At 39.7% G+C, this 24,604-nt stretch overlaps 1 protein-coding gene across 3 annotated transcripts in view; it reads right to left on the reverse strand.

Moving 5' to 3' along the window:
* Nucleotides 1-24,604, reverse strand: part of Pnpt1 (polyribonucleotide nucleotidyltransferase 1) — a 124,886-nt gene that overhangs the window by 78,339 nt on the left and 21,943 nt on the right. For all 3 annotated transcript variants that reach the window (XM_045147396.1, XM_045147395.1, XM_004668964.2), the window contains exons 11-14: nt 24,064-24,121; nt 19,197-19,293; nt 18,706-18,808; nt 12,328-12,398 (exon numbers count right to left, since the gene is read on the reverse strand). In XM_045147396.1, the coding sequence (XP_045003331.1) occupies nt 12,328-12,398; nt 18,706-18,808; nt 19,197-19,293; nt 24,064-24,121 (329 nt within the window). The remainder of the gene's footprint in view (nt 1-12,327; nt 12,399-18,705; nt 18,809-19,196; nt 19,294-24,063; nt 24,122-24,604) is intronic.

Below are 24,604 nucleotides of genomic sequence, written 5' to 3' on the forward strand. Positions count from 1 at the left end.
AACAACTATTGAGATTGGGCCAGCTGACCTGCTCTGGGGCAACAGGAAGAATGTAGACTCTTTGGAAGGGGCCTGAGTGCTCAAGAAGTGTCCTGTTCTTTCAAAGTCTGCTTTATCCCCCTCCCTGGATTAACAAATTGGCACCCTACATGGTAGCGTGGTGTATAAGTGCAGGAAAGAGGGTCATTGAGTTTGCAATACGATCTTGTGTTTTGGAAATGGCCATGGGCAGTATGAAGCAGGTTTTCTGGTTGCCTTCATGGAGACCCCATGGGGCCATGAGGATGAACCCTGGAGTGTAGTGCAAACCCAGTGGAGATGCTGGGACCATGAGATGGCTGCTAAGGAAAGCTGCTGGTCCTGATGAGGTTTTCCAGGACTGTGCGTAGCCTAGCTGGAGGGGCAGAATTGGAACTCCAGAGACTTGTTGCTGGTTAGGATTATCGAAGTTGAAGACTTGTTCCTGACTACAGTTGTTGGAATTGAAATTACAGTTTGATGTTTGCCCTGATTATTTTAAATCATGTATTGGTTGAGTATTTCTATGCTATGCCCAATGCCATCTTTTGCAGTGTGACTATTCTGTGCCATTATGGGTTTTGGGGGTTATTTTTTGGTATTATGGCTCAGTTAAAAGACCTTGGATTATGGGGATGTTTGAACATCATTGGGATTGATAAAAACTATGGGACTTTTGTTGGACTGAATGCATTCTATTTTACTTCATGTATGGGTATCAGTTTATGGGAGGCAGGGGCGGAATGTGGTGGTTTGAAAATGAACAACAAAAAAATTTAAAAAAAAAAACCTTGGTGTTCTAAAACTTAGGTGTTCTGAATGCTAGGTTCTCAGCTGATAGATATTTGGGAATTAATACCTCCTGGAGGGAGTGTATTGTTGGGGGCGGGCTTATGAGTGTTATAGCCAGTTTCCCCATGCCAGTGTTTGGCACACTCTCCTGTTCCAGTTGTCCAACTTATGTGGGCCAGGGTTGATGTCCACCCTCTGCTCATGCCATCGTTTGCCCTGCCATTATGGAGCTTTCCCCTAGAGGTTATAAGCCAAAATAAACCTCTCTCTCTCTCTCTCTCTCTCTCTTTTTTTTCCCCCAACAAGCTGTTGTGCGTTGGGTGATTTTGATCATCAATGTGAATCTGACTGCAACAATGTGGTCTAGGGATATGACTCAGTGGTTAAAGGTGCTTGCTTGCAGGGCCTACCATCCAAGGTTTGTTTTCCCAGTACCCATTTAAAGCAAGATGCGTCTGGAGTTCATTTGCAGTGGCAAAGGACCCAGGGAACACACTCATTTTGTTTTTCATTTTTAATTTATTTTTTAAACACTTTATTTTTACTTATTTATTAGAGTGATGGGGGGGGGAATGAGAATGAATGGGGGCATCAGGGCCTCTTACCACTGCAAATGAACTCCAGACAAGTGTGCCACCTTGTGCATTTGGCTTACGTGGGTCCTGTGGAATCAAACCTGAGTCCTTTGGGTTTGTAGGAATGCAATTTATCTGCAAATCCATTACTCCAGCTCCTGATTTTCTCTTGCCAATAAACAACTTAAAATTATTTAAAATAAAAGTAGCATAGGGCTGGGGGGATGGTTTAGTGGTTAAAAGTACTTGCTGCTTAAGAATGAGAGCCTCCCAAAGATAGAACAAAGAAGAAAATTACAGACCAATCTCCCTCATGAATATAGATGCAAAAATTCTCAACAAAATATTGGCAAACAGAATACAAGAGTATATCAAAAAGATCATTCCCCCTGACCAAGTAGGCTTTATCTCAGAATGCAGCGATGGTTCAATATATGCAAATCTATAAATGTAATACATCATATAAACGGGTTGAAGGACAAAAATCACATGATCATCTCATTGGACGCAGAGAAAGCATTTGACAAAATCCAACATCCCTTCATGATAAAAGTCCTACAGAGACTGGGAATAGAAAGAACATATCTCAATATAATAAAAGCTATTTATGACAACCCTACAGCCAACATATTACTAAATGGGGAAAACTAGAAGCTTTTCAAATAAAATCAGGAACAAGACAAGGGTGTCCACTGTCCCCAATTTTATTTAACATAGTTTTGGAAGTCTTAGCCATAGCAATAAGAAAAGAGACACATAGAAAAGGGATGCAAATTGTAAAGGAAGAAATCAAGTTATCAATATTTGCAGATGACATGAATGATGATGATGACATGATACATAAAGGACCCCCAAACCTCTACTACCAAATATATATGCTAACAACAAACACACAGAGGATGAAATCAGAGAATCGCTGCCATTCACAATTGCACAAAAAAAATAAAGTACCTTGGAATAAACCTAAGCAAGGCAGTAAAGAATCTCTACAATGAGAACTTTAAAACACTCAAGCAAGAAATTGCAGAAGACACTAGAAAGTGGAGAAACATGCCTTGTTCCTGGATTGGAAGAATCAATATTGTGAAAATGTCAATCTTACCCAAAGCAATCTACACATTTAATGCAATCCCTATCAAAATTCCAAAGGATTTCTTCATGGAAAATAAAAAAACAATCCAAAAATTCATTTGGAATTACAAAAAACCTCAAATATCTAAAATAATACAGAGCAACAAAAATAAGGCTGGTGGTATCACCATACCTGATTTTAACCTATACTACAGAGCCATAGTAACAAAATCAGCATGGTACTGGCACAAAAACAGACATGTAGATCAGTGGAACAAAATAGAGAACCCAGATGTAAGCCCAAGTAGCTACAGCCACCTGATATTTGATAAAAATGCCAAAAATATTCATTGGAGAAGAGACAGCCTCTTCAGCAAATGGTGTTGGGAAAACTGGATATATATCTGCAGAAGGATGAAAATAGATTCTTCTCTCTCGCCATGCACAAGAATTAAGTCCAAATGGATTAAAGACCTTAACATCAGACCTGAAACTCTGAAACTGCTAGAGGAAAAGGTAGGGGAAACCCTTCAACATATTGGTCTTGGCAAAGACTTTCTGAATACAACCCCAATTGCTCAGGCAATAAAACCACAGATTAATCACTGGGACCTCATGAGATTACAAAGATTTTGCACTGCAAAGGACACAGTGAAAAAAGCAAAGAGGCAACCTACAGAATGGGAAAAAATCTTCGCCAGCTATATATCTGATAGAGGATTAATATCTAGGATATACAAAGAACTCAAAAAGTTAAATAATAAGGAATCAAACAAGCCAATCAAAAAATGGGCTATGGAGCTAAATAGAGCATTCTCAAAGGAAGAAATATGAATGGCATATAAGCATCTAAAAAAATGTTCTACGTCACTAGTCATCAGGGAAATGCAGATTAAAACTACATTGAGATTCCATCTCACTCCTGTCAGATTGGCCACCATCATGAAAACAAATGATCATAAATGTTGGCGGGGATGTGGAAAAAAAAGAACCCTTCTACACTGCTGGTGGGAATGCAATCTGGTCCAGCCATTGTGGAAAACAGTGTGGAGGTTCCTAAAACAGCTAAACATTGATCTACCATATGACCCAGCTATAGCACTCCTAGGCATATATCCAAAGGACTCACCTCATTTCCTTAGAAGTACATGCTCAACCATGTTTATTGCTGCTCAATTTATAATAGCTGGGAAATGGAACCAGCCTAGATGTCCCTCAACAGATGAGTGGATAATGAAGAAGTGGCACATTTATACAATAGAGTTCTATTCAGCGGTAAAGAAAAAATGAAGTTATGAAATTTGCAGAAAAATGGATGGACCTGGAAAGAATTATACTAAGTCAGGTAACCCAGGCCCAGAAAGCCAAGCGCCACATGTTCTCTCTCATATGTGGATCCTAGCTACAGATGACTGGGCTTCTGCGTGAGAATGAAAATACTTAGTAGCAGAAGCCAGTAAGGTAAAAAGGAGACATAAAGGGTAGAGAAAGGAAGGGAGGAGGATACTTAATAGGTTGATATTGTATATATGTAATTACAATGATTGTAGAGGTAATATGATGGAGAATGGAATTTCAAATGGGAAAGTGTGCGGGTGGGGAGGGAAGGAATTACCATGGGATATATTTTATAATCATGGAAAATGTTAATAAAAATTTTTAATTAAAAAAAAAAAGAAAAACTGGATATATATCTGTAGAAAGATGAAAAATGATTTTTCTCTCTCACCAGGCACAAGAATTAAGTCCAAATGGATTAAAGACATTAACATCAGACCTGAAACTCTGAAACTGTAGAGGAAAAAGTAGGGGAAACCCTTCAACATATTGGTCTTGGCAAAGACTTTCTGAATACAACCCCAATTGCTCAGGCAATAAAACCACAGATTAATCACTGGGACCTCATGAGATTACAAAGATTTGCACTGCAAAGGTCACAGTGAAAAAAGCAAAGAGGCAACCTAGAGAATGGGAAAAAATCTTCGCAAGCTATATATCTGATAGAGGATTAATATCTAGGATATACAAAGAACTCAAAAAGTTAAATAATAAGGAATCAAACAAGCCAATCAAAAAATGGGCTATGGAGCTAAATAGAGCATTCTCAAAGGAAGAAATACGAATGGCATATAAGCATCTAAAAGAATTAAAAGAAAGGCCCATCAAGATTCAAGAAGCAAACAGAACTCCTAACCGACTACACCAAAGGAGAAACTCCCCAAGGCATATTATCATTAAAACTCTAAACATTGACACCAAGGAAAAAATCCTAAAAGCAGCTAGGGAAAAACAGCACACCACTTTCAAAGGATACCCCATCAGAATTACTTCAGACTTCTCAATGGAAACCCTGAAAGCTAGAAGGGCCTGGAATGATACTCTCCAAACTCTAAGAAACTATGGCTTTCAACCTAAACTACTCTACCCAGCAAAAGTCTCCCTTATAATAGATGGTGAAAGGAAAACTTTCCATGATAAAACTCAGCTTTACAATTATATGAACACAAAACCAAACCTACAGAAAGTACTCCAGGAAATTCTCCACAGAGAAGAAACAAATAACCAAACACAAATGCCTACAAGAAGTTCACAGCAACCAAACCCAGAGTAGATAGAAAAAAAAAAAAATTAAATTCCATGAAAATGCCAACACACCTCTACCACCACAAAATGACAGGGATCAAATCAAATCTCACAGTCATCACCCTAAACATTAATGGCCTTAATTCACCCATCAAGAGACACAGGCTAACAGGGCGGATCAAAAAATTAGACCCCTCAATCTGCTGCCTTCAAGAAACCCACCTTACCACTAAAGACAGAAACCTCCTCAGGGTGAAAGGGTAGAAAACAATATTCCAAGCAAATGGGAATAAGAAACAAGCAGGTGTAGCTATATTAATATCAGATAAAGTTGACTTCAAACCAAAAACAATCAAAAAAGACAAAGAAGGCTACTTCCTACTTGTAAAGGGAGCAATCCATCAAGAGGATATTACAATCATAAATCTGTATGCACCAAACACAGGGGCACCGCAGTTCATAAAACAAAACCTACTTGACAATAAAACAGAAATAACCACCAACACCATCATAGCTGGGGACTTTAACACACCATTATCAGTAATAGACAGATCATCCAAACAGAAGCTCAACAGGGAAGTAAGAGAGCTCAACAAAACCATAGAGCACTTAGACCTAACAGACATCTACAGAACTTTCCACCCCAAATCCACAGACTACACATTCTTCTCAGCAGCCCATGGAACATTCTCTAAAATAGACCATATACTGGGTCACAAAGATAGCCTCCACATATTTAGGAAAATCGACATAATTCCCTGCATGATATCAGATCATAATGCTATATTCCTAGAAATCAACAACAAAAAAACCAACAAGAGCCCCAATGGCAACTGGAAACTGAATAGCACACTCTTAAACAATAAATGGATAGTGGATGAAATAAAAAATGAAATTGCAAAATTCCTGGAATTGAATGACAATGAGAACACATCATACCAAAACTTGTGGGACACAATGAAGGCAGTCCTCAGGGGAAAATTCATAGCACTCAATGCCTTCATAAAAGAAACAGAAAAATCTCAAATCAATAGCCTAACCATCCACCTAAAGGCATTGGAAAAACAAGAAAAATCCAACCCAAAGAGCTCCAGAAGGAAAGAAATAATTAAAATCAGAGCAGAAATTAATGAATTGGAAACCAAGGAAACAATTAAGGCAATTGACAAAACAAAGAGCTGGTTCTTTGAAAAAATACACAAGATTGACAAACCTTTGGCCAATTTGATCAAGCAAAAAAAAGAGAGACTCCAAATTAACAAAATTCAAAATGAAAAAGGAGAGATCACAACAGACATCAGTGAAATCGGCAGAATCATCAGGACTTATTTCAAAAACCTCTACTCCACAAAACTGGAAAATGTGGAGGAGATGGATAAATTCCTGAATGCATATCATCTACCAAAGCTAAACTCAGAGCAGATCAACCACCTCAATGAACCCATCACGCTCATGGAGATTGAAAAAGTAATAAAAAACCTCCCAAAAAAGAAGAGTCCAGGACCAGATGGATTCCCAGCCGAATTTTATCAAACCTTCATGGAAGAACTCAAACCAATCTTCCTAAAACTGTGCCACACAATGGAAGAACAGGGAAAACTACCCAACTCCTTCTATGAAGCTAGTATCACCCTAATCCCAAAACCAGGCAGAGACGCCACAAGAAAAGAAAACTATCGGCCTATTTCCCTAATGAACATAGACGCAAAGATCCTCAACAAAATTCTTGCAAACCGAATCCAACAACACATCAAAAGCATTATCCACCCTGACCAAGTGGGATTTATCCCAGGAACACAAGGGTGGTTCAACATACGAAAATCTGTCAATGTAATACACCACATAAACAAGCTTAAACATAAAAATCACATGATCATTTCGATAGATGCAGAAAAGGCCTTCGACAAGATACAACATCACTTCATGATCAAAACATTGGAGAGTATCAGCATGGCTGGTTCACATCTTAATATAATAAAGGCAATATACAAAGCTCCAAAGGCCCGAATAATACTTAATGGAGAGAGACTGGAGGAATTCCCATTGAGATCAGGAACAAGACAGGGATGTCCTCTCTCACCTCTGCTTTTCAATATAGTTCTGGAAGTCCTAGCCCAAGCAATACGGCAGGAGAAGGAAATAAAAGGGATACAATTTGGAAAGGAAGAAATTAAGTTAGCGCTATTCGCTGATGACATGATTGTATATGTAAGAGACCTGAGAGACTCCATCCCAAAACTCCTGAAGGTGATTAACTCCTATAGCAAAGTAGCAGGATACAAAATCCATGCACAAAAATCGGAAGCATTTCTGTATGCAAATGACAAAGACACAGAAAAAGAAATAAAGGACATAGTCCCATTTTCAATAGCAACAAAAAAAATAAAATACCTTGGAATAACGTTAACCAAGGAAGTAAAAGATCTATACAACGAAAATATAAAAACTCTCAAAAAAGAAATTGAGAAGGACTTGAAATGATGGAAAGACCTCCCATGCTCCTGGATAGGCAGAATTAACATTGTGAAGATGACAATCCTACCAAAGGCAATATATAGATTTAACGCAATTCCAATTAAAATCCCTACAATGTTCTTCACAGACACAGAAAAAATGATCTCAAATTTCATATGGAAAGGCAGAAGGCCTCACATATCCAAACATATCCTCAGCAAAAGAAATACCTCTAGTGGCATCACCATACCCGATATAAAGTTATACTACAAAGCCATAGTAATAAAAACAGCATGGTACTGGCATAAAAACAGGAGTATAGACCAATGGAATAGACTTGAGGACCCGGATTTTGGGCCAAGCAACTATAGCTACTTGATATTCGACAAAGGCCCAAACAATATAGACTGGATAAAAGAGAGCATCTTCAACAAATGGTGCTGGACAAACTGGATAACCACATGCAGGAAACTAAAACTTGATCCACACATTTCACCATGCACAACACTCAAATCCAAATGGATCAAAGACCTCAACATAAGACCAGAAACTCGAAAACTACTGGAAGAAAATTTAGGAAGTACTTTCCATGATATAAGAATGGAAAAAGACTTCCTGAATAAAACCCCAGTGACTCAAGTTCTTAAACAGTCACTCAACCATTGGGATCATATGAAGCTGAAGAGTTTCTTTACAGATAAGCATATAATAAACAAAGCCAATAGAATACCCACAGAGTGGGAGAAAATATTTGCAGGTTATCCAACTGATAGAGGCCTTATCTCTAGAATTTACAAAGAACTCAAAAGTCTAAACAATAAGAAGACAAATACCCCACTCACAAAATGGGGCACAGAGTTAAACAGGCAATTCACAGAGGAATAGATACAAATGGCAAACACACACCTAAGAAAATGTTCATCATCCCTAATCATCAGAGAAATGCAAATTAAAACAACTATGAGATTCCACCTTACCCCAATAAGGATAGCCAACATCAATAGGTCAAATGAAAATAAATGCTGGCGAGGATGTGGAGAAGTAGGGACACTCATTCACTGTTGGTGGGAATGCAGGATGGTACAACCACTTTGGAAAGCAATATGGAGACTCCTGAAAAAGCTGACTATAGAAATACCAACAGACCCAGTTATACCATTACTGGGCATGTACCCTAAAACCTTCAAACCAAAAGCCAGAGAGATTTGCTCAACCATGTTTGTAGCAGCTCAATTTGTAATAGCTAAAAGCTGGAATCAACCCAGATGTCCATCATTAGAAGAATGGATAACGAAGATGTGGTATATCTACACAATGGAATTCTATACAGCAGTAAGAAAAAACGACATAAAGAAATTTGAGGAAAAATGGTTGAACCTGGAACAGATCATTCTCAGCGAACTTACCCAATCACAGAAAAAAAATCGACACATAGTCTCACTCATCTGCAACACCTAACCTGAATTTGCCCAAGATGCCTTACATACCCAGCTAGTACCTCATGGACTAGACAATAAGATGGATGGGAGGGCGGGGAGGGAATCAAAGGGTGGAAAACAGTAATCCGGACCCAAACGGCAATGGTACCATAAAATTCTACTTCCTAAAAGACATACCAAATGACTGAACCTTCACTAGTCCCTTACAGGAAACACCTGAACCACAAGACACTGGAGAGGGTAGGATCAAGACTGACCTAAATCTCTTACATCTTCCTTCCCTCCCTCTCCCCCTCTCCCCTCTATCTCTCTCCTCTCTAACTCTTGTATATTAGTTATCTTTTTCCTCAATTTCTTAGTGGACACTGATCTGTAACCCCCACTTCCAGCTTGGGCCTTCCATCCACAATGAGCTTTTGATCAGAGAAACCTACAAGGTTTCCCAAAACAATGACAGACTTCTGTCAGAGTACTTGATGACCCACCAAAGGCCAGTGATAAGACCCTATTGCTGAAGACTCCATACACAGCTGACGCGTAAAATGGAATGACATGGCTGGAAGCCAGGAGAGAGTCAGTCCCCAGACAGTCAGCGTGTCTAGTGCCAGAAGGCGCTACATAGGCGACTGGGGGAAGTGACCAAGATCTGTCCAAGCAACACATTGTTTAACCTAAGTAGCAACAATTAACCGGATATGATACCCACACAAGTGCTATAGTGGTACACAGCCATGGTGAGGAATCAATTGCTCTTGATTTGGCTAACTGATCCACTCAGTGGTACCAGACCCATTGCTGGAGCTGGGAAACAAGTCAGAACCATACCCAAACACAAGCCCACTCTACAATATCAAGCTACCATCAATCACGGGGTATAAGAGGGCCTACACCTATCAAACTGTCTATCAAAAAAGTAAGTGTTATCTCAATTTTCTGGGTGCTAACTTACTCTCCGTTGGAGAATCTGCTTCTGTTTTCCAGATAGATGCAGATCCTAGGAAGAGATCTGCCCCAACATACCTCAGAAGGGGCCCAACTGAAACTAAGGACAACTGGCGAAATAAGGAAGGGTGATGTTTTCCTGTGAACTGGATACCAGCACAAAGGGGAAGGAGATCAATGCAGAGAAAAATCAACTCCTACCAAATCAGAGAGCCAGAGCCTCAGAGGCCCCCAACACCTCAGCACTGAAGCAGACCAAAAATGAACCCAACATGGCTCAGGGAAATCTTGCGGAAGAGGGGGCGGAAAGAATGTCAGAGTTACATGTTGGGTCATGATTTTCAGAGACATTTATCATACTAATAACTGGGGGCTAACTCCATAATGCACGACCCATTTTCAATAACAAGGAGGGTCTAATGGGAGGGGGTAGATCACAGATGAGCCTAAATAATGGTACCAAAATGCCTGTATTTACTGAAAAGAAAACTAATAAATTAAATTAAAAAAAAAAAAAAGAATGTAGTCATCAGGGAAATGCAGGTTAAAACTACATTGAGATTCCATCTCACTCCTGTCAGATTGGCCACCATCATGAAAACAAATGATCATAAATGTTGGCAGGGATGTGGAAAAAGAGGAACCCTTCTACAATGCTGGTGGGAATACAATGTGGTCCAGCCATTGTGGAAATAAGTGTGGTGGTTCCTAAAACAGCTAAAGATTGATCTACCATATGACCCAGGTACAGCACTCCTAGGCATATATCCAAAGGACTCATCTCATTTCCTTAGAAGTACATGCTCAACCATGTTTATTGCTGCTCAATTTATAATAGCTGGGAAATGGAACTAGCCTAGATGTCCCTCAACTGATGAATGGATAATGAAGATGTGGCACATTTATACAATGGAGTTCTACTCAGCTATAAAGAAAAATGAAGTTATGAAATTTGCAGAAAAATGGATAGACCTGGAAAGAATTATAGTAAGTGAGGTAACCCAGGCCCAGAAAGCCAAGCACTGCATATTCTCTCTCATATGTGGATCCTAGCTACAGATGATTGGGCTTCTGCGTGAGAATGAAAATACCTAGTAGCAGAGGCTAGTAAGTTAAAAAAGGAGACATAAAGGGAAGAGAAAGGAAGGGAGGAGGGTGCTTAATAAGTTGATATTGTAATATATGTAAGTAGAATGACTGAGATCGGGAGGTAATATGATGGAGAATGGAATTTCAAAGGGGAAAGTGTGTGTGGGGGGATGAGGGATTTACCATGGGATTTTTTTTTTTATAATCATGGAAAATGCTAATAAAAATAATAAAAAAAAAAGATTATGGATCTGATCACCTGCAAAAAAAAAAAAAGAATGAGAGCCTCTCAGCCAGAGACTGTCAAGTTTGGCTTCCCAGGATCCACATAAATATTGACTCTCCAGGACCCATGTAAGCCAAATATACAAGGGGGCACATGCATCTGGAGTTTGTTTGAGTGGCTGAAGGCCCTGGTGCACCCATTTTCTCTGTCTCAAATAAATGAAATATATTTTTATTTTTTTTTAATTTTTTTTTGTTATTGTTATTTATTTGAGAGCGACAGAGAGAGAAAGAGGCAGATAGAGAGCAGAAGAGAGAATAGCTGTACCAGTGCCTCCATCCACTGCAAACGAACTCCACACACATGCACCCCCTTGTGCATCTGGCTAAGGTGGGTCCTGGGGAATCGAGCCTTAAACCGGGGTCCTTAGACTTCACAGGCAAGCACTTAACCGCTAAGCCATCTCTCCAGCCCTAAAATATTTTTTTAAAAAAATCTGGGTATAGGGCTGGAGAGATGGCTTAGCAGTTAAGGCACTTGCCTGCAAAGTCCAAGGACCTGGGTTTGATTCCCTTGAACCCACATAAGCCAGAAGCACAAGGTGACACATTCGTCTGGAATTTGTCTGCAGTGGCTAGAGGCCTTGGTGGGCACATTCTGTCTTATCTGCCTTTTCTTCTCTCTCTCAAATAAATAATTAAAAATATTAAAAAATATCTGGGTATGGTCACACATGTCTATATCCCTAGTCTGTGGAGAATGGAGAATCTGGGGTTCAATGAAGGATCATAGCTCTGGGTCAAAGGACAAACCTCATCTCAGGGAAATATGTCAATGAGCAATAATGGCACTGGCCATTCTCCTTTGGTCTCTGCAGACGTGTATGGAGTGCATATATCTGTATGCACACACACATGCATACATATCACACCACATATATATTCTACACACACACACACAAAAGTCAATAATGAAGCAAGGTGTTGGGACTCATACCTATAATCCCAGCACTCAGGAGGCTGAAGCAGGAGAACTGCTGTGCATTATAGAGCACCTTGGGCTACAAAAACCCCTCAAAAGTAATAATAATTATAAACTAAAAGAACTCAAAATACAATGTCATCAAAATACAACTTACCTTATAGCTGTTATAATCTGATCTGACTTAATACTAGATTCTAACGAGTCAAATGTAACAGTACAGAGCACCTAAAACAGAACAAGAGGAATATGTAAATACTTATGTATCCATGAGCACATATTATTTTAATTTAATTTTTAAAAATTTATTTGAGAGAGATAGAAACAAAGAGAATGAGAATGGGGCATCAGGGCCTCTAGCACTGTAAACCAATTCCATTTGCATGTGTTACCTTGTGCATTTGCTTACATGGGTTCTGGAGAATCTAACCAAGGTCCTTTGGTTTATCAGGCAAATGCCTTAACTGCTAAGCCATCTCTCCAGCCCGTTTGTTTGTTTGCTTATTATTATTATTATTATTTATTATTTTTTATTGTTTTGGTTTTTCAAGGTAGGGTCTCACTCTAGCTCAGGCTGACCTGGAATTCACTATGTGGTCTCAGGATGGACTTGAACTCCTACCTCTGCCTCCCAAGTACTGGGATTAAAGGTGTGTGCCACCATGCTCAGCTTGTTTTTTAAATTAATATTTTTATTTATTTTAAAGAGAGAGGTGGGGAATAAGAGAATGGGCATGCCAGGGCCTGCAAATAAACTCCAGACATATGCTCCACTTCATCCATCTGGCTTATGTGGGTCCTGGGGAATTGAAACTGGGTCCTTTGGTTTTGCAAGCAAGTACCTTAACCACTAAGCCATCTCTCCAGCCTCTAATTACTTTTTGAAAATTGAGAACAAACACATTTTATACTAGTCATAACAATAAATACAGTAAAACCAAACAAAAAATAGGGGTTGGGGAGATGGCTTCAAGACTGTCCTCTGACTTCCATGTGTCTTGTAACCCTGTAACACACATCCATCCATACACATACACAAATTAAAAAAAAAAGTTAATTCACAAGCTTTAGTATATACTATGCAAAGAAATAGGAAACATGGCCCATTCGCAAGAGAAGAGACAGATAATGAAGAAAGATTCTTAGTTAAAATGTTGGATTAGGGCTAGAGAGATGGCTTAGTGGTTGAGGTGCTTGCTTGCAAAGCCAAAGGACCCAGGCTTCATTCCCCAGGGCCCACATAAACCAGATACACAAAGTGGCAAATGCATCTAGTTTTTCTGCAGCGGCTGAAGGCTCTGGAGTGCTCATTCTCTCTACCTATCTTCTTCCCCTCTTTCTTTCAAATAAATAAAATGAATTTAAAAAAAATGTTGGATTAGAACCAGGTGTAGCACACACCTTTAATCCCAGCACTTGGGAGGCTGAGGTAGGAGTACTGCCATGAGTTCAAGGCTACCCTGAGACTATAGAGTGAACTGCAGGTCAGCCTGGGCAAGAGCAAGACCCTACCTCAAAAAAACAAAACAAAACAAAACAAAGGGCTGGAGGGATGGCTCAGTGGATAAGGTGCTTATCTGCAAAGCCAAAGGACCCAGGTTCAATTCCCCAGTACCCATGTAAATCCAGATGCACAAAGTGGGGCATGCATCTGGAGTTCCTTTGCTAGAGGTCCTGGTATGCCCACACTCTCTCTTTGTCTGTCTCTCCCCATAAATAAATAGGTAAAATATTAAGAAAAACAAAAAACGCTGGGTTATTAGTCAAACATTTTCCTCAGGTATTATAATCTGGATATTAAAAAATTAATTTAAAAAATTGGAACTTGGGCTGGAGAGATGGCTTAGTGGTTGGTTAAGCGCTTGCCTGTGAAGCCCAAGGACTCCGGTTCAAGGCTCTATTCCCCAGGACCCACGTTAGCCAGATGCACAAGGGGGCGCATGCATCTGGAGTTTGTTTGCAGTGGCTGAAGGCCCTGGAGTGCCCATTCTCTCTATCTGCCTTTTTCTATCTCTGTCTGTCGCTCTCAAATAAATAAACAAAAAAAATTTTTCAAAAATTGGAACTAAACATACACTATCTTATAATTGAAAGGAAAGTAAGCAAATATAAAAACCAGCTAGTGTAATCTGCCAGTAGCTTCGGGCTGGCTCATTGGGAGAATAACTGCCCAGGATGCACAAGGTCATGGGTTCAATCAACATGGGTGAGAATAAGGAAAGAAAGGACAAAGTCACCCATACTGAAGGAGTCTAGTCTAAAGAACCTGTAGGGTATATCGAAGAGACTAATATATAACCTTGCAATTCCAAAAGAAGAGAAGGACACACGAAAAATATTTGCAGAAATAATGGCTGTAAAGTCAAATTTACAGATTCAGGCTTGAAATTCAAGCATGGGTCCTTCCCATCCACCTTGAATGGGGCCTCTTTGCTCTTCACTGCTGCATATACCAGGTAAGCCTCTCCACCTTTCATCTCTCTGTAAGAAGGCTGGATTACAGATGTTTGCTACTGCATCTGGCTTTACACAGGTTCTAAAATCTGAACTCAGGTTATCAGGCTAACATAGTGAGCTCTTTCACTCAGTAAGCCACCTTCCAAGCCCTAGACATAGTTTTTAAAAACTTTATTAAAGAGCATAAGAAAATGAATCAAAGATAAGAGACTACATTTATTGTAAATATGATTTAAACTGTAAAACTATTATTTCTCAAATGAATACTCCATTTTTGTTTCCTTTTTGAGTCATAGTCTCATATATCCCAGGCTGACCTCGTTCTTGCAATGTAGCTGAGGATGACCTTGAATTGTCTGATCCTCTTGCTTTTACCTCCTAGTGTAAGGTGGCATGTACCCATGGTGTAGAGTATTGAACACAGGTCTTCATGTATGCCAGGCAAGCACTGTAAGAGCCAAGCCATGTCCCCAGATCCCAGAGGGGATTTTTTTTTTAAGTACAGCAGAAGAAAAAAAAAGCCTTAATATAATTCTAAAATTCACATAGAACAACCAAAATACCTTGATGTGTGAATGTAAACTGTCCCCTATAGGCCAATGAAGCTCAATACTTAATCCGCAGTTGGTGGTACTGCTCTGAAAGGTTGTGGAACCTTTAGAAGGTGAGGCTTTGCTGGAGGAAGTGTGTCACTATGGGCCTTAAGGTGTTATAGCCCAGTCCTGCTTGCTTTTCTCAGCTTCCTCCCTTGATATGCTGATGTAATCCTGGCTTCTGGCTATCCTTTCCCTACATTTCCCTTTGAAACTGTCAGCTGAAAATAAACACTCCCCTTCTGCAAGTTGCTTCTGTTTCTCATGGGTCCCAGCTATGAGAAAGTAAGTGATTGATACAAATAATTAAGATAAATCTGTGAGGAACAGAATACAAAGAAGGAAGATTTGTTTGTCAGACATTGATACACCCCAAAGCATAATAACTAAAATAGCATAACATTAGACCAGAAAATTCACAAAATGATGAAAAAGAATATAGTTTCTGATTTATAAACTTTGAACATAATCTGATTATTACAAATCAGTGGGAAAAATTAGTTATTAGTAAATGGTGTTATAAAGTTGGCTTACTGAACACACCATATGCAGGGATACAGTACAAGACAAATTATAATGATCTAGTTTTTTAATATTTTAATTATTTATTTGAGAGAGGGAGGGAGAGAGGGAAGGAAGGCAAATGGGCACGCCAGGGCCTCTAGTCACTGCAAACAAGCTTCAGATGCATGCATCACCTTGTGCATCTGGTTTTATGTGGATACTGGGGAATTAAACCCAGATTCTTAGGCTTTGCAGGCAAGTACCTTAACTGCTGAGCCATTTCTCCAGCCCTATAATGGTATAGGGCATATAATGGTATAATTGTAATGGTTTTTGGTAGCTTTAACTATAAAGCTAATATAAAGAAAGGTTTATAATTTTGTGACCTGAAAGTATGGAATGATATTTAATAAAAAGTGAAAAGGGGATGGATCAAAAACTAAATCAAAACTAAAGATTTCAGGTTTATCTTACATATATACAAATACATATATAATTTAGTTTATATATATGGCCACCATAGCAAAATTGAAAGACAAACAATAAAGATAAGCCATGTATGTCAGCTGCTATTTGTTACTGAAAAAGATTAGTATCTAAAAAACCCTTAAAATCACTGAAAAACAGCAATATTTGAAAACAGGAAATAAAACTAACCAAAGATGGGTCAAGGAATCTGACAGAAAACTCACAAAAGAGTTTACCTCACCAGCACCACCACATTATATAACTTTAGAGGTCAGAATCTAAGTGAAAACAGAGCATGTAGTCCCCCAGGGGTTGTTCATAATGACCAAGGAAATTTAATTTAAAGCACTAAGATACCACTTTGTATCTATCAGGTTGGAAAAATTAAGTAGTGACTACTACAAGAAAAAAAGTATATTATCATACACAAAACTATGGGTGCACATGTGAGTAAAGGAACAAAAAGCAAGCAGGAGAATGTATCAGAAATGCAACAGAATGAGTATGGAAAGAATAGGAATAGCTCTAAGGTTAATAGTAAAAGAGAGAAAACCAGGCTCAGATATTAAAGGTACTTGCTTGCAAAGCCTTCAGGCCTGGGTTTCACTCCCTAGTACTGACATGAAGTCAGATGCACAAAGTAGCACATATGTCTGGAGTCTATTTGCAATAACAAGAGGCCCTGGCATGCCCATTCTCTGTCCCTCCTCTAATAAATATAATAAAAAGAGAAAACAGGTAAAGACCATGACAATACCAATAACATGCCATAATCGTCTGTTGCTGTCTGGCTAAATGTATATACTATGCTCATCGAACTGCCCAGTGAACACTTCTCTTAATGCTCATACCCATATGTTAATGCTACTCTCACTTTTGGTTAGAGAACCTTCTCTTTTCAGATGGCAGTGGCCTTGGGATGACTCAGAAGGCACCATGATGATGAGAAGAAAAGACAGGGGAGTGCTCAGCAGTGCAATATCTTCTATCACACCTTCCAAGGCTCAGGGTCCATTGCGGAAGAGGTGGCAGAAAGAATGTAAGAGCCAAAGAAAGGGTAGGACTCCTTACAACTTGCTCCCCCCAGACACAAAATGGCCTAGATATCCATGACTTCACAGAGCCAGAAACTACCTAGACAAGACCATCATAGTAGGAGGAAAAGATGATGACATCAAAGTAAAAGAGAGGCTGAGAAGGGGAGGGGATATGATGGAGGCGAGTGGAGTTTCAAAGGGGCAAGTGGGTTGAGGGAGGGAATTACCATGGGTGGTTGTATACAAATATGGAAATTGTCAATAAAAATAAATTAAAACTGGGTGTGGTGATGTGCACCTTTAAGCCTAGCACTTGGGAGGCAGAGGTAGGAGGATCACAGTGAGTTCAAAGCCACCCTGAGACTACATAGTGAATTCCAGGTCAGCCTGGGCCAGAGTGAGACCCTACCTTGAACCACCAAAATAAATAAATAAATTCATTAATTAAAAAAGGGGGGGCTACAAAGAGACATGAAGACACTTTTGAAGGTACTGATTTAAAAAAATATATTTTATTTTTATTTATTTATTTGAGAGAGAGAGATACAGAAATAGGTGTGTGTGGGGGGGGCGGGGAGAGAATGGGCATGCCAGGGCCTCTAGCTGCTGCAAATGAACTCCAGATGTGTGTGCCCCCTTGTGCATCTGGCTTATATGGGTCTTGGGGAGTCGGACCTGGGTCCTTTGGCTTTGCAGGCAAATGCCTTAACAGCTAAGCCATCTCTCCAGCCCTTATTTTATTTTTTAAAAATATTTATTTATTTATTTGATATATGTTTTTTCTTGTCTGGTATGTTCATTATTTTTACAGTTTCACAGTTGTATAAATAAAAACTTTCAAGCCTTCAATCCCAGCACTAGGAGGGCCCTGAGACTACACAGTGAATTCCAAGTCAGCCTGGGCTAGAGTGAAACCCTATCTCAAAAAACAAAGAAACAAAACAAAATAAATATATTCAAGCATTCACTGTAGGTACTGGGTGTGGTAGAGCATGCCTACAATCCTAGTACTCAGGAGGCTGAGTCAGGAGGATCCCAAATTCAATGTCAGTCAGGGCTACATAAAGTGTTCTAGGTCAGCCTATGCCACTATTCCAAAAGTGTCAGTCATTAAACTAACAGCAGAAACAAAACAAAACAAAAACTTTAATGCAAGGAAATGAATTATACCTCAAACAATGTAAAAATTCTGTTAAAAAGCACATCAAGGCCAGACATAGTGGTGCATACCTATAATCTCTGCACTTGGAAGGTAGGAGTTTGAAGCCAGTCTGAGCTACAATGTAACACACTATTAAGAACAAAGTAAAACAAAGAACATCAAATATTATCTGAACAGTATACATCTATGGTACCTATGTACTTATAGTAAATATAATTAAACAACTATTTTATATGTATATGTATATGTGTGTGTACATATATATATATATATATATATATATATATGTGTGTGTGTGTGTGTGTGTGTATTACCTGTGTTTGTCCTCTTTGAAATAATGCTGATCCATGAAGAGTTTTAAACATATCTATTTCACAACTTATATTCCTAAGTGAAGTCATATCTCGTCCATCACATCTATAAAGGAAATAAGTAGTAAAGCTATTGGGAAGTCAGAAACGTGACATCTCTCTACCAGGAAGCTTTAACCTCAGCTATCTATCCAAATCCCACAGAACTTACACCCACAGTATCCATATAGACTTCCTTCAATAAGCATTCTTTTTTTTTTTTTGGTTTTTCAAGATAGGGGCTACCCTGGAATTCACTATGAGGTCTCAGGGTGGCCTAGAACTCATGGCGATCCTCTTACCCCTGCCTCCCGAGTGCTGGGATTAAAGGTGTGGGCCACCATGCCTGGCTCAAAATATTATTCTTTATGCTGCACTTGACACCAAGTCCCTCCTTTGAGCAAGGTGCCACTTCCATGACATCTTGCAATCACAGAACCAGCTTCAAGGCTTACCTTTTGTATTCATTCAAAATAATACTTCTAAAAACTTCCTTTGCAACAACATTGAAGGATTCTATTATTTCAAATGGTTCAGCCTCTGAAAATTTTTCTATAGGGGAAAAAAAACTCAAAATTAAGATTTTACCTTTTTGGAAGATGGAAGTTTTCCAGTTTACAGTATTAAATCAACCTGGGAGTAAGCCAAGGGTATTGACTAAACATTTAATCCACAGGCAAACAAAGTAGATAAGCCAAATTTTCTTAAGCAAGTAACACACACTACATTAAGTACCTCAAATGTGCTGTTATTGGGAACCTTTACCCCAAGATCTATATTGCTATGCAATGAGCTCCCATCCATCATGTTACTTGATGGATCTAGCTACCTATATTATGAAAAAATATATATATATTTTGTTTTTTTGAGGTAGGGTCTCACTCTAGCCCAGGCTGACCTGGAATTCACTATGTAGTCTCAGGGTGGCCTCAAACTCACAGCGATTCACCTACCTCTGCCTCCCAAGTGCTAGGATTAAAGGCACGCGCCACCACACCTGGCTTATTATAAAGATATTTAACTGACAATTTTAAGAGTTGTTACTATCTTTTCTTTATGTATTACAAGTCCTGACAACTGCTTTTTGAGTAACACGTATTGAATGCTTTCATGATAGGAACTTGATAAATGTTTTTAAAAACAATAAATAATTTGCATTTAGAGAAGATACACACACACACACACACACACACACACACACACACACACACACAGATTGGGGGGAAGGACAGATTGGGTGTGCCAGCTTTTTGTTGTTGTTTTTTTGAGGCAGGGTTTTGCTGTAAGCCCAGGGTGATCTGAAATTCACTATGTAGTCTCAGGGTGGCCTCGAACTCATGGCAATCCTACCTTTGCCTCTCAAGTGCTGGGATTAAAGGCATGCACCATCATGCTGGCTAAAATCTTTTTTGTTGTTGTTGTTTTGAGGTAGGGTTTCACTCTAGCCCAGGCTGACCTGGAATTCACTATGGAGTCTCAGGGTAGCCTCAAACGCATGGCAACCCTCCTACCTCTGCCTCTGGGTGCTGGGACTAAAGGCGTGTGCCACCATGCCTGGCTCAACTCTTTTTTGACGTAGGGTCTCATTCTGGGCTGAACTGGATCTCACTTTGTAGTCCCACGGTGGCCTTGAATTCACAGGGATCCTCCTACCTCTGCCTCCCAACTGCTGTGACTAAAGGTGTGTGTCACCACTCCCAGCTAAATATTTGTTTATTTGAGACACAGAGAGAGAAAGAGAGAGAGAGACAGAGAGATAGAAGAGAGAGAGAATGAGTGCACCAGGGCCTCTAGAAATTGCAAACAAACTCCAGACACATGCACTACCTTATATATCTGGCTTACCTGGGTAGTGGTGAATCAAACCTTAGCCTTCAAAGGCAAGTGATTTAACTGCTAAGCCATCTCTCTAGCCCACGATAACCTTTTTGAAAATGCTTTTAATATTTTAGCATTTTTAATAAATTAAGAAGGAAAATTCTAGTACTATCCCCATCTTTTAAAAAAAAATATTTGTTTTTAGGCATGGTGGCGCATGCCTTTAAGCCTAGCACTTGGAAGGCAGAGGTAGGAGGATCACAGCAGGTTTGAGGTCACCCTGAGAGTACATATTGAATTCCAGGTCAGACTGGGATAGAGAAAGACCCTACCTTAAAAAATCAAAATTAATAAATAAATATTTATTTATTTGAAAGACAGCGAGAAAGAATGAATGGCAGTGCCATGGACTTTTGCCACTGTAAACTGAACTCTAGACGCATGCATCACTTTGTGCATCTGGCTGAATGAGAAGACTGGGGAATCAAACCTGGGCCCACAGGCTTTGCAAACAATGCTTTTAACTGCTGAGTCATCTCCCAGCCCTGTTTGTTTTTGAAGCAGGGTCTCACCTCTAGCCCAGGCTGGCCTGGAACTCATGGTAGTCCTACCTCAGCCTCCTGAGCACTATATTCCCATCTTATAGAAGGAAAAAAACTGAGGCTTAAAGAAGTAAACTGGGGTCTAGAGAGATGACTCAGTAGTTAAAAAGGTGCTTGCGGGCTGGAGAGATGGCTTAGCGGTTAAGCGCTTGCCTGTGAAGCCTAAGGACCCCGGTTCGAGGCTCGGTTCCCCAGGTCCCACGTTAGCCAGATGCACAAGGGGGCGCATGTGTCTGGAGTTCGTTTGCAGAGGCTGGAAGCCCTGGTGCGCCCATTCTCTCTCCCTCTATGTCTTTCTCTCTGTGTCTGTCACTCTGAAGTAAATAAATAAATAAAAAATTAAAAAGGTGCTTGCTTGTAAAGCCTGCAGGCTGGGGTTTGATTCTCCAGTATCCAAGTAAAGCCAGATTCACAAAGTGGTACATGTGTCTCGAGTTCGTTTGCAGAGCTAGGAGGGCCTGGCATGCCTATTCTCTCTCTGTGTCAAATAAATAAAAAATTAAATAACTTAAAAAGATATTTACCTATTTATTTATTTGACAGAGAAAGAGGGAGAGAGAATGGGCATGCCAGGGCCACCAGCCACTGCAAATGAACTCCAGACATGTACACCCCCTTGTGCATCTGGCTAATGTGGGCCCTGGGGAATCGAACCTGTGTCCTTTGGCTTTGCAAGCCAACACCTTAATGGCTAAGCCATTCCTCCAGCCCTTAAATAACTTTCTTTTGTTTGTTTTGTTTTGTGAGGCAGGGTCTCACTCTAGCTCAGGCTGACCTGGAATTCACTATGGAGTCTCAGGGTGGCCTAGAACTCACAGCAATCCTCCTACTTCTGCCTCCCGAGTGCGCTGGGAAAGGCGTGTGTCACCACACCCAGCTCTTAAATAACTTTTTAAAAGAAATAAACTGGGGCTAGGGATAAGGTCAGTGGTAGAGAACTTGCCTAGCATGAGTGAAGCCCTCGGTTCAATTCTCAGTACCCTAAAACACAAAGAAGGAAACTGCCTGACATCACATAACACACAGATGGTGCTGATACAGCTGTAACTCAATACAGATCTAAATGCCTCAAAGACTTAAGCTGTTGAATGTTATTTTATCTTTCCTACCTTATTTGTTAATTTATGCCAAGCACTGTTCTCTCAAGTGTGTTTTACTGAAAGATCCGTAACTTTAAAGTAACTTGAACATAAGAAACAGTCATATAATGATACATACCTTCATTGTACAAGAGATTTTAAAGAAATTTTATTTTATTATTTGGACTGAACCTGGGGCTTGTCACATGCTAGACAAATTCACTGAGCTACATTTCAGAATAACTATTTTTTTTTCCCCTGAGGTAGGGTCTCACTCTGGCCCAGGCTGACCTAGAATTCACTATGTAGTCTCAGGGTGGCCTTGAACTCACAGTGATCCTCCTACCTCTGCCTCCCAAGTGCTGGGATTAAAGGCGTGAGTTATGTTTTGTTTTTTAAAGGCAGGATCTTACTATGTAGCACAAGCTGGCCTTGAATTCCCAACAACCCTCCTGGGTCTGCCCCCTGAGTACTGACAGAGGAATGAATGATCACACCTGACTGGTTCCTTTTTTTTTTTTTTAAGATTTTTAAAAAAATTTTTATTTATTTATTTTATTTGAGAGCGACAGACACAGAGAGAAAGACAGATAGAGGGAGAGAGAGAGAGAATGGGTGCGCCAGGGCTTCCAGGCTCTGCAAACGAACTCCAGACACATGCGCCCCCTTGTGCATCTGGCTAACGTGGGACCTGGGGAACCGAGCCTCGAACCGGGGTCCTTAGGCTTCACAGGCAAGCGCTTAACTGCTAAGCCATCTCTCCAGCCCTCTCTTTTTAATAAATATATTGGATTAAATGTAGTGAGACAAGTCTAAACTGTTTTAAAGATAATCACATTAATGGCACCAATAGTAATGCTAACAGAATTTTTATTTAATTTTTTTTTTTTTTTTTTGAGAGCAACAGAGAGAGAGAGAGAGAGAGAGAGAGAGAGAGAGAGAGAGAGAGGCAGATAGAGACAGGGAGAGAGAATGGGCACACCAAGGTTTCCAGCCACTGCAAACGAACTCCAGACGTGTGTGACCCCTTGTGCATCTGGTTAATGTGGGTCCTGGGGAGTCGGGCCTCGAACTGGGGTCCTTAGGCTTCAAAGACAAGTGCTTAACTGCTAAGCCATCTCCCCAGCCTCCAGAAATATTTTTATTTTAAAATAAGAAAATAAATCAGGGAACTTTTCAATGGAAAAATCAAAAAGAATGATATATGAATATTGGAGACTGATATTATACAATAAGATCCTTTGCTTAATAATATGTTGAGATTTAGATTATGTAAAACTCCACACCTTAAAATGCCAAACAATATTATGAATAACAGTAGCATCAGTAAATTTGTATTGAATACTATGTGCCAGGGACAGATGGAAATGATTTAGTCATTTAATTTCCACAAGCCAAGTATTATAATTTCAAGATCAAAGATTCAAGAATTATTATTATCTGTGTGTGTGGTACTCAGTACTAAACCCAGGTCTTGGTCATGCTAGGCATACTCTACAATTGAACAACACCCCATTTGTTTATTTGGTCAATTTTTCAGTGTTTCAAATGACAGGACACCAAGCTACCCATCCTAGATAAGATCCTCAAACAGAAAAGAAAGGACGTATTCACATCCAACTTTAGTAGGTGCTTACTCTCTGTAGCAAGTGCAGTGCTAGCCACATCCATACAAGTTAATAGCAACCCTGCGGTGTATCTTTACTATAAATATATTTAAGATAAAACTGAGGATCAATGACAATAATTGATTTCTTCAGTTTTACGCCCGACTGAAACAGATCTATGTCTTTCAACATTTTATATATAGAAATAGAATTCACCTTTTAGTTGTTCCTCTGTGTCTAACCTTATTTTGTTAACAGCTTCGTCTCTGGAAATCTAAAACAAAGTAGAGGTTAATATAAATATGACTTTTCAAATTTCTATCTTAATTATTATATAATTAAGATACTAGTAATGTCCTTAAAAAGAAAAAAAAAGATTTATATAGAATTTTGGACTGGAAATGGCTCAGTGGGTAAAAGCACTTGCTGTACGAGCATGAGGGCCTGAGACAGCCTGAGTTCAATCTCTAGCATCCAAGTGAAAAGTATCCAAGTGGGGCCATGTAAGCCTGTACCACCAGTCCTGCAGGACGTGGAGACTAGAGAACCAGTGGGGTTTATAGGCCAGCAGTTTGAGCAGTGAGACTGTCTCAAGGAGCAAGGCAGAGAGAGTGACAGAAGACATACCAACCTTCTCCTCTGGCCTCTACATGTGTGTGCATAGGATGAGCACATCTGCACACATGCATGCATACACTCACAGTTTATACATGTACACATCACTCCATACACATTATACACACACAAAAAGAATTAC

The sequence above is a fragment of the Jaculus jaculus genome, chromosome 4, assembly GCF_020740685.1.
Source record: "Jaculus jaculus isolate mJacJac1 chromosome 4, mJacJac1.mat.Y.cur, whole genome shotgun sequence".
Lineage (NCBI taxonomy): Eukaryota > Metazoa > Chordata > Mammalia > Rodentia > Dipodidae > Jaculus > Jaculus jaculus.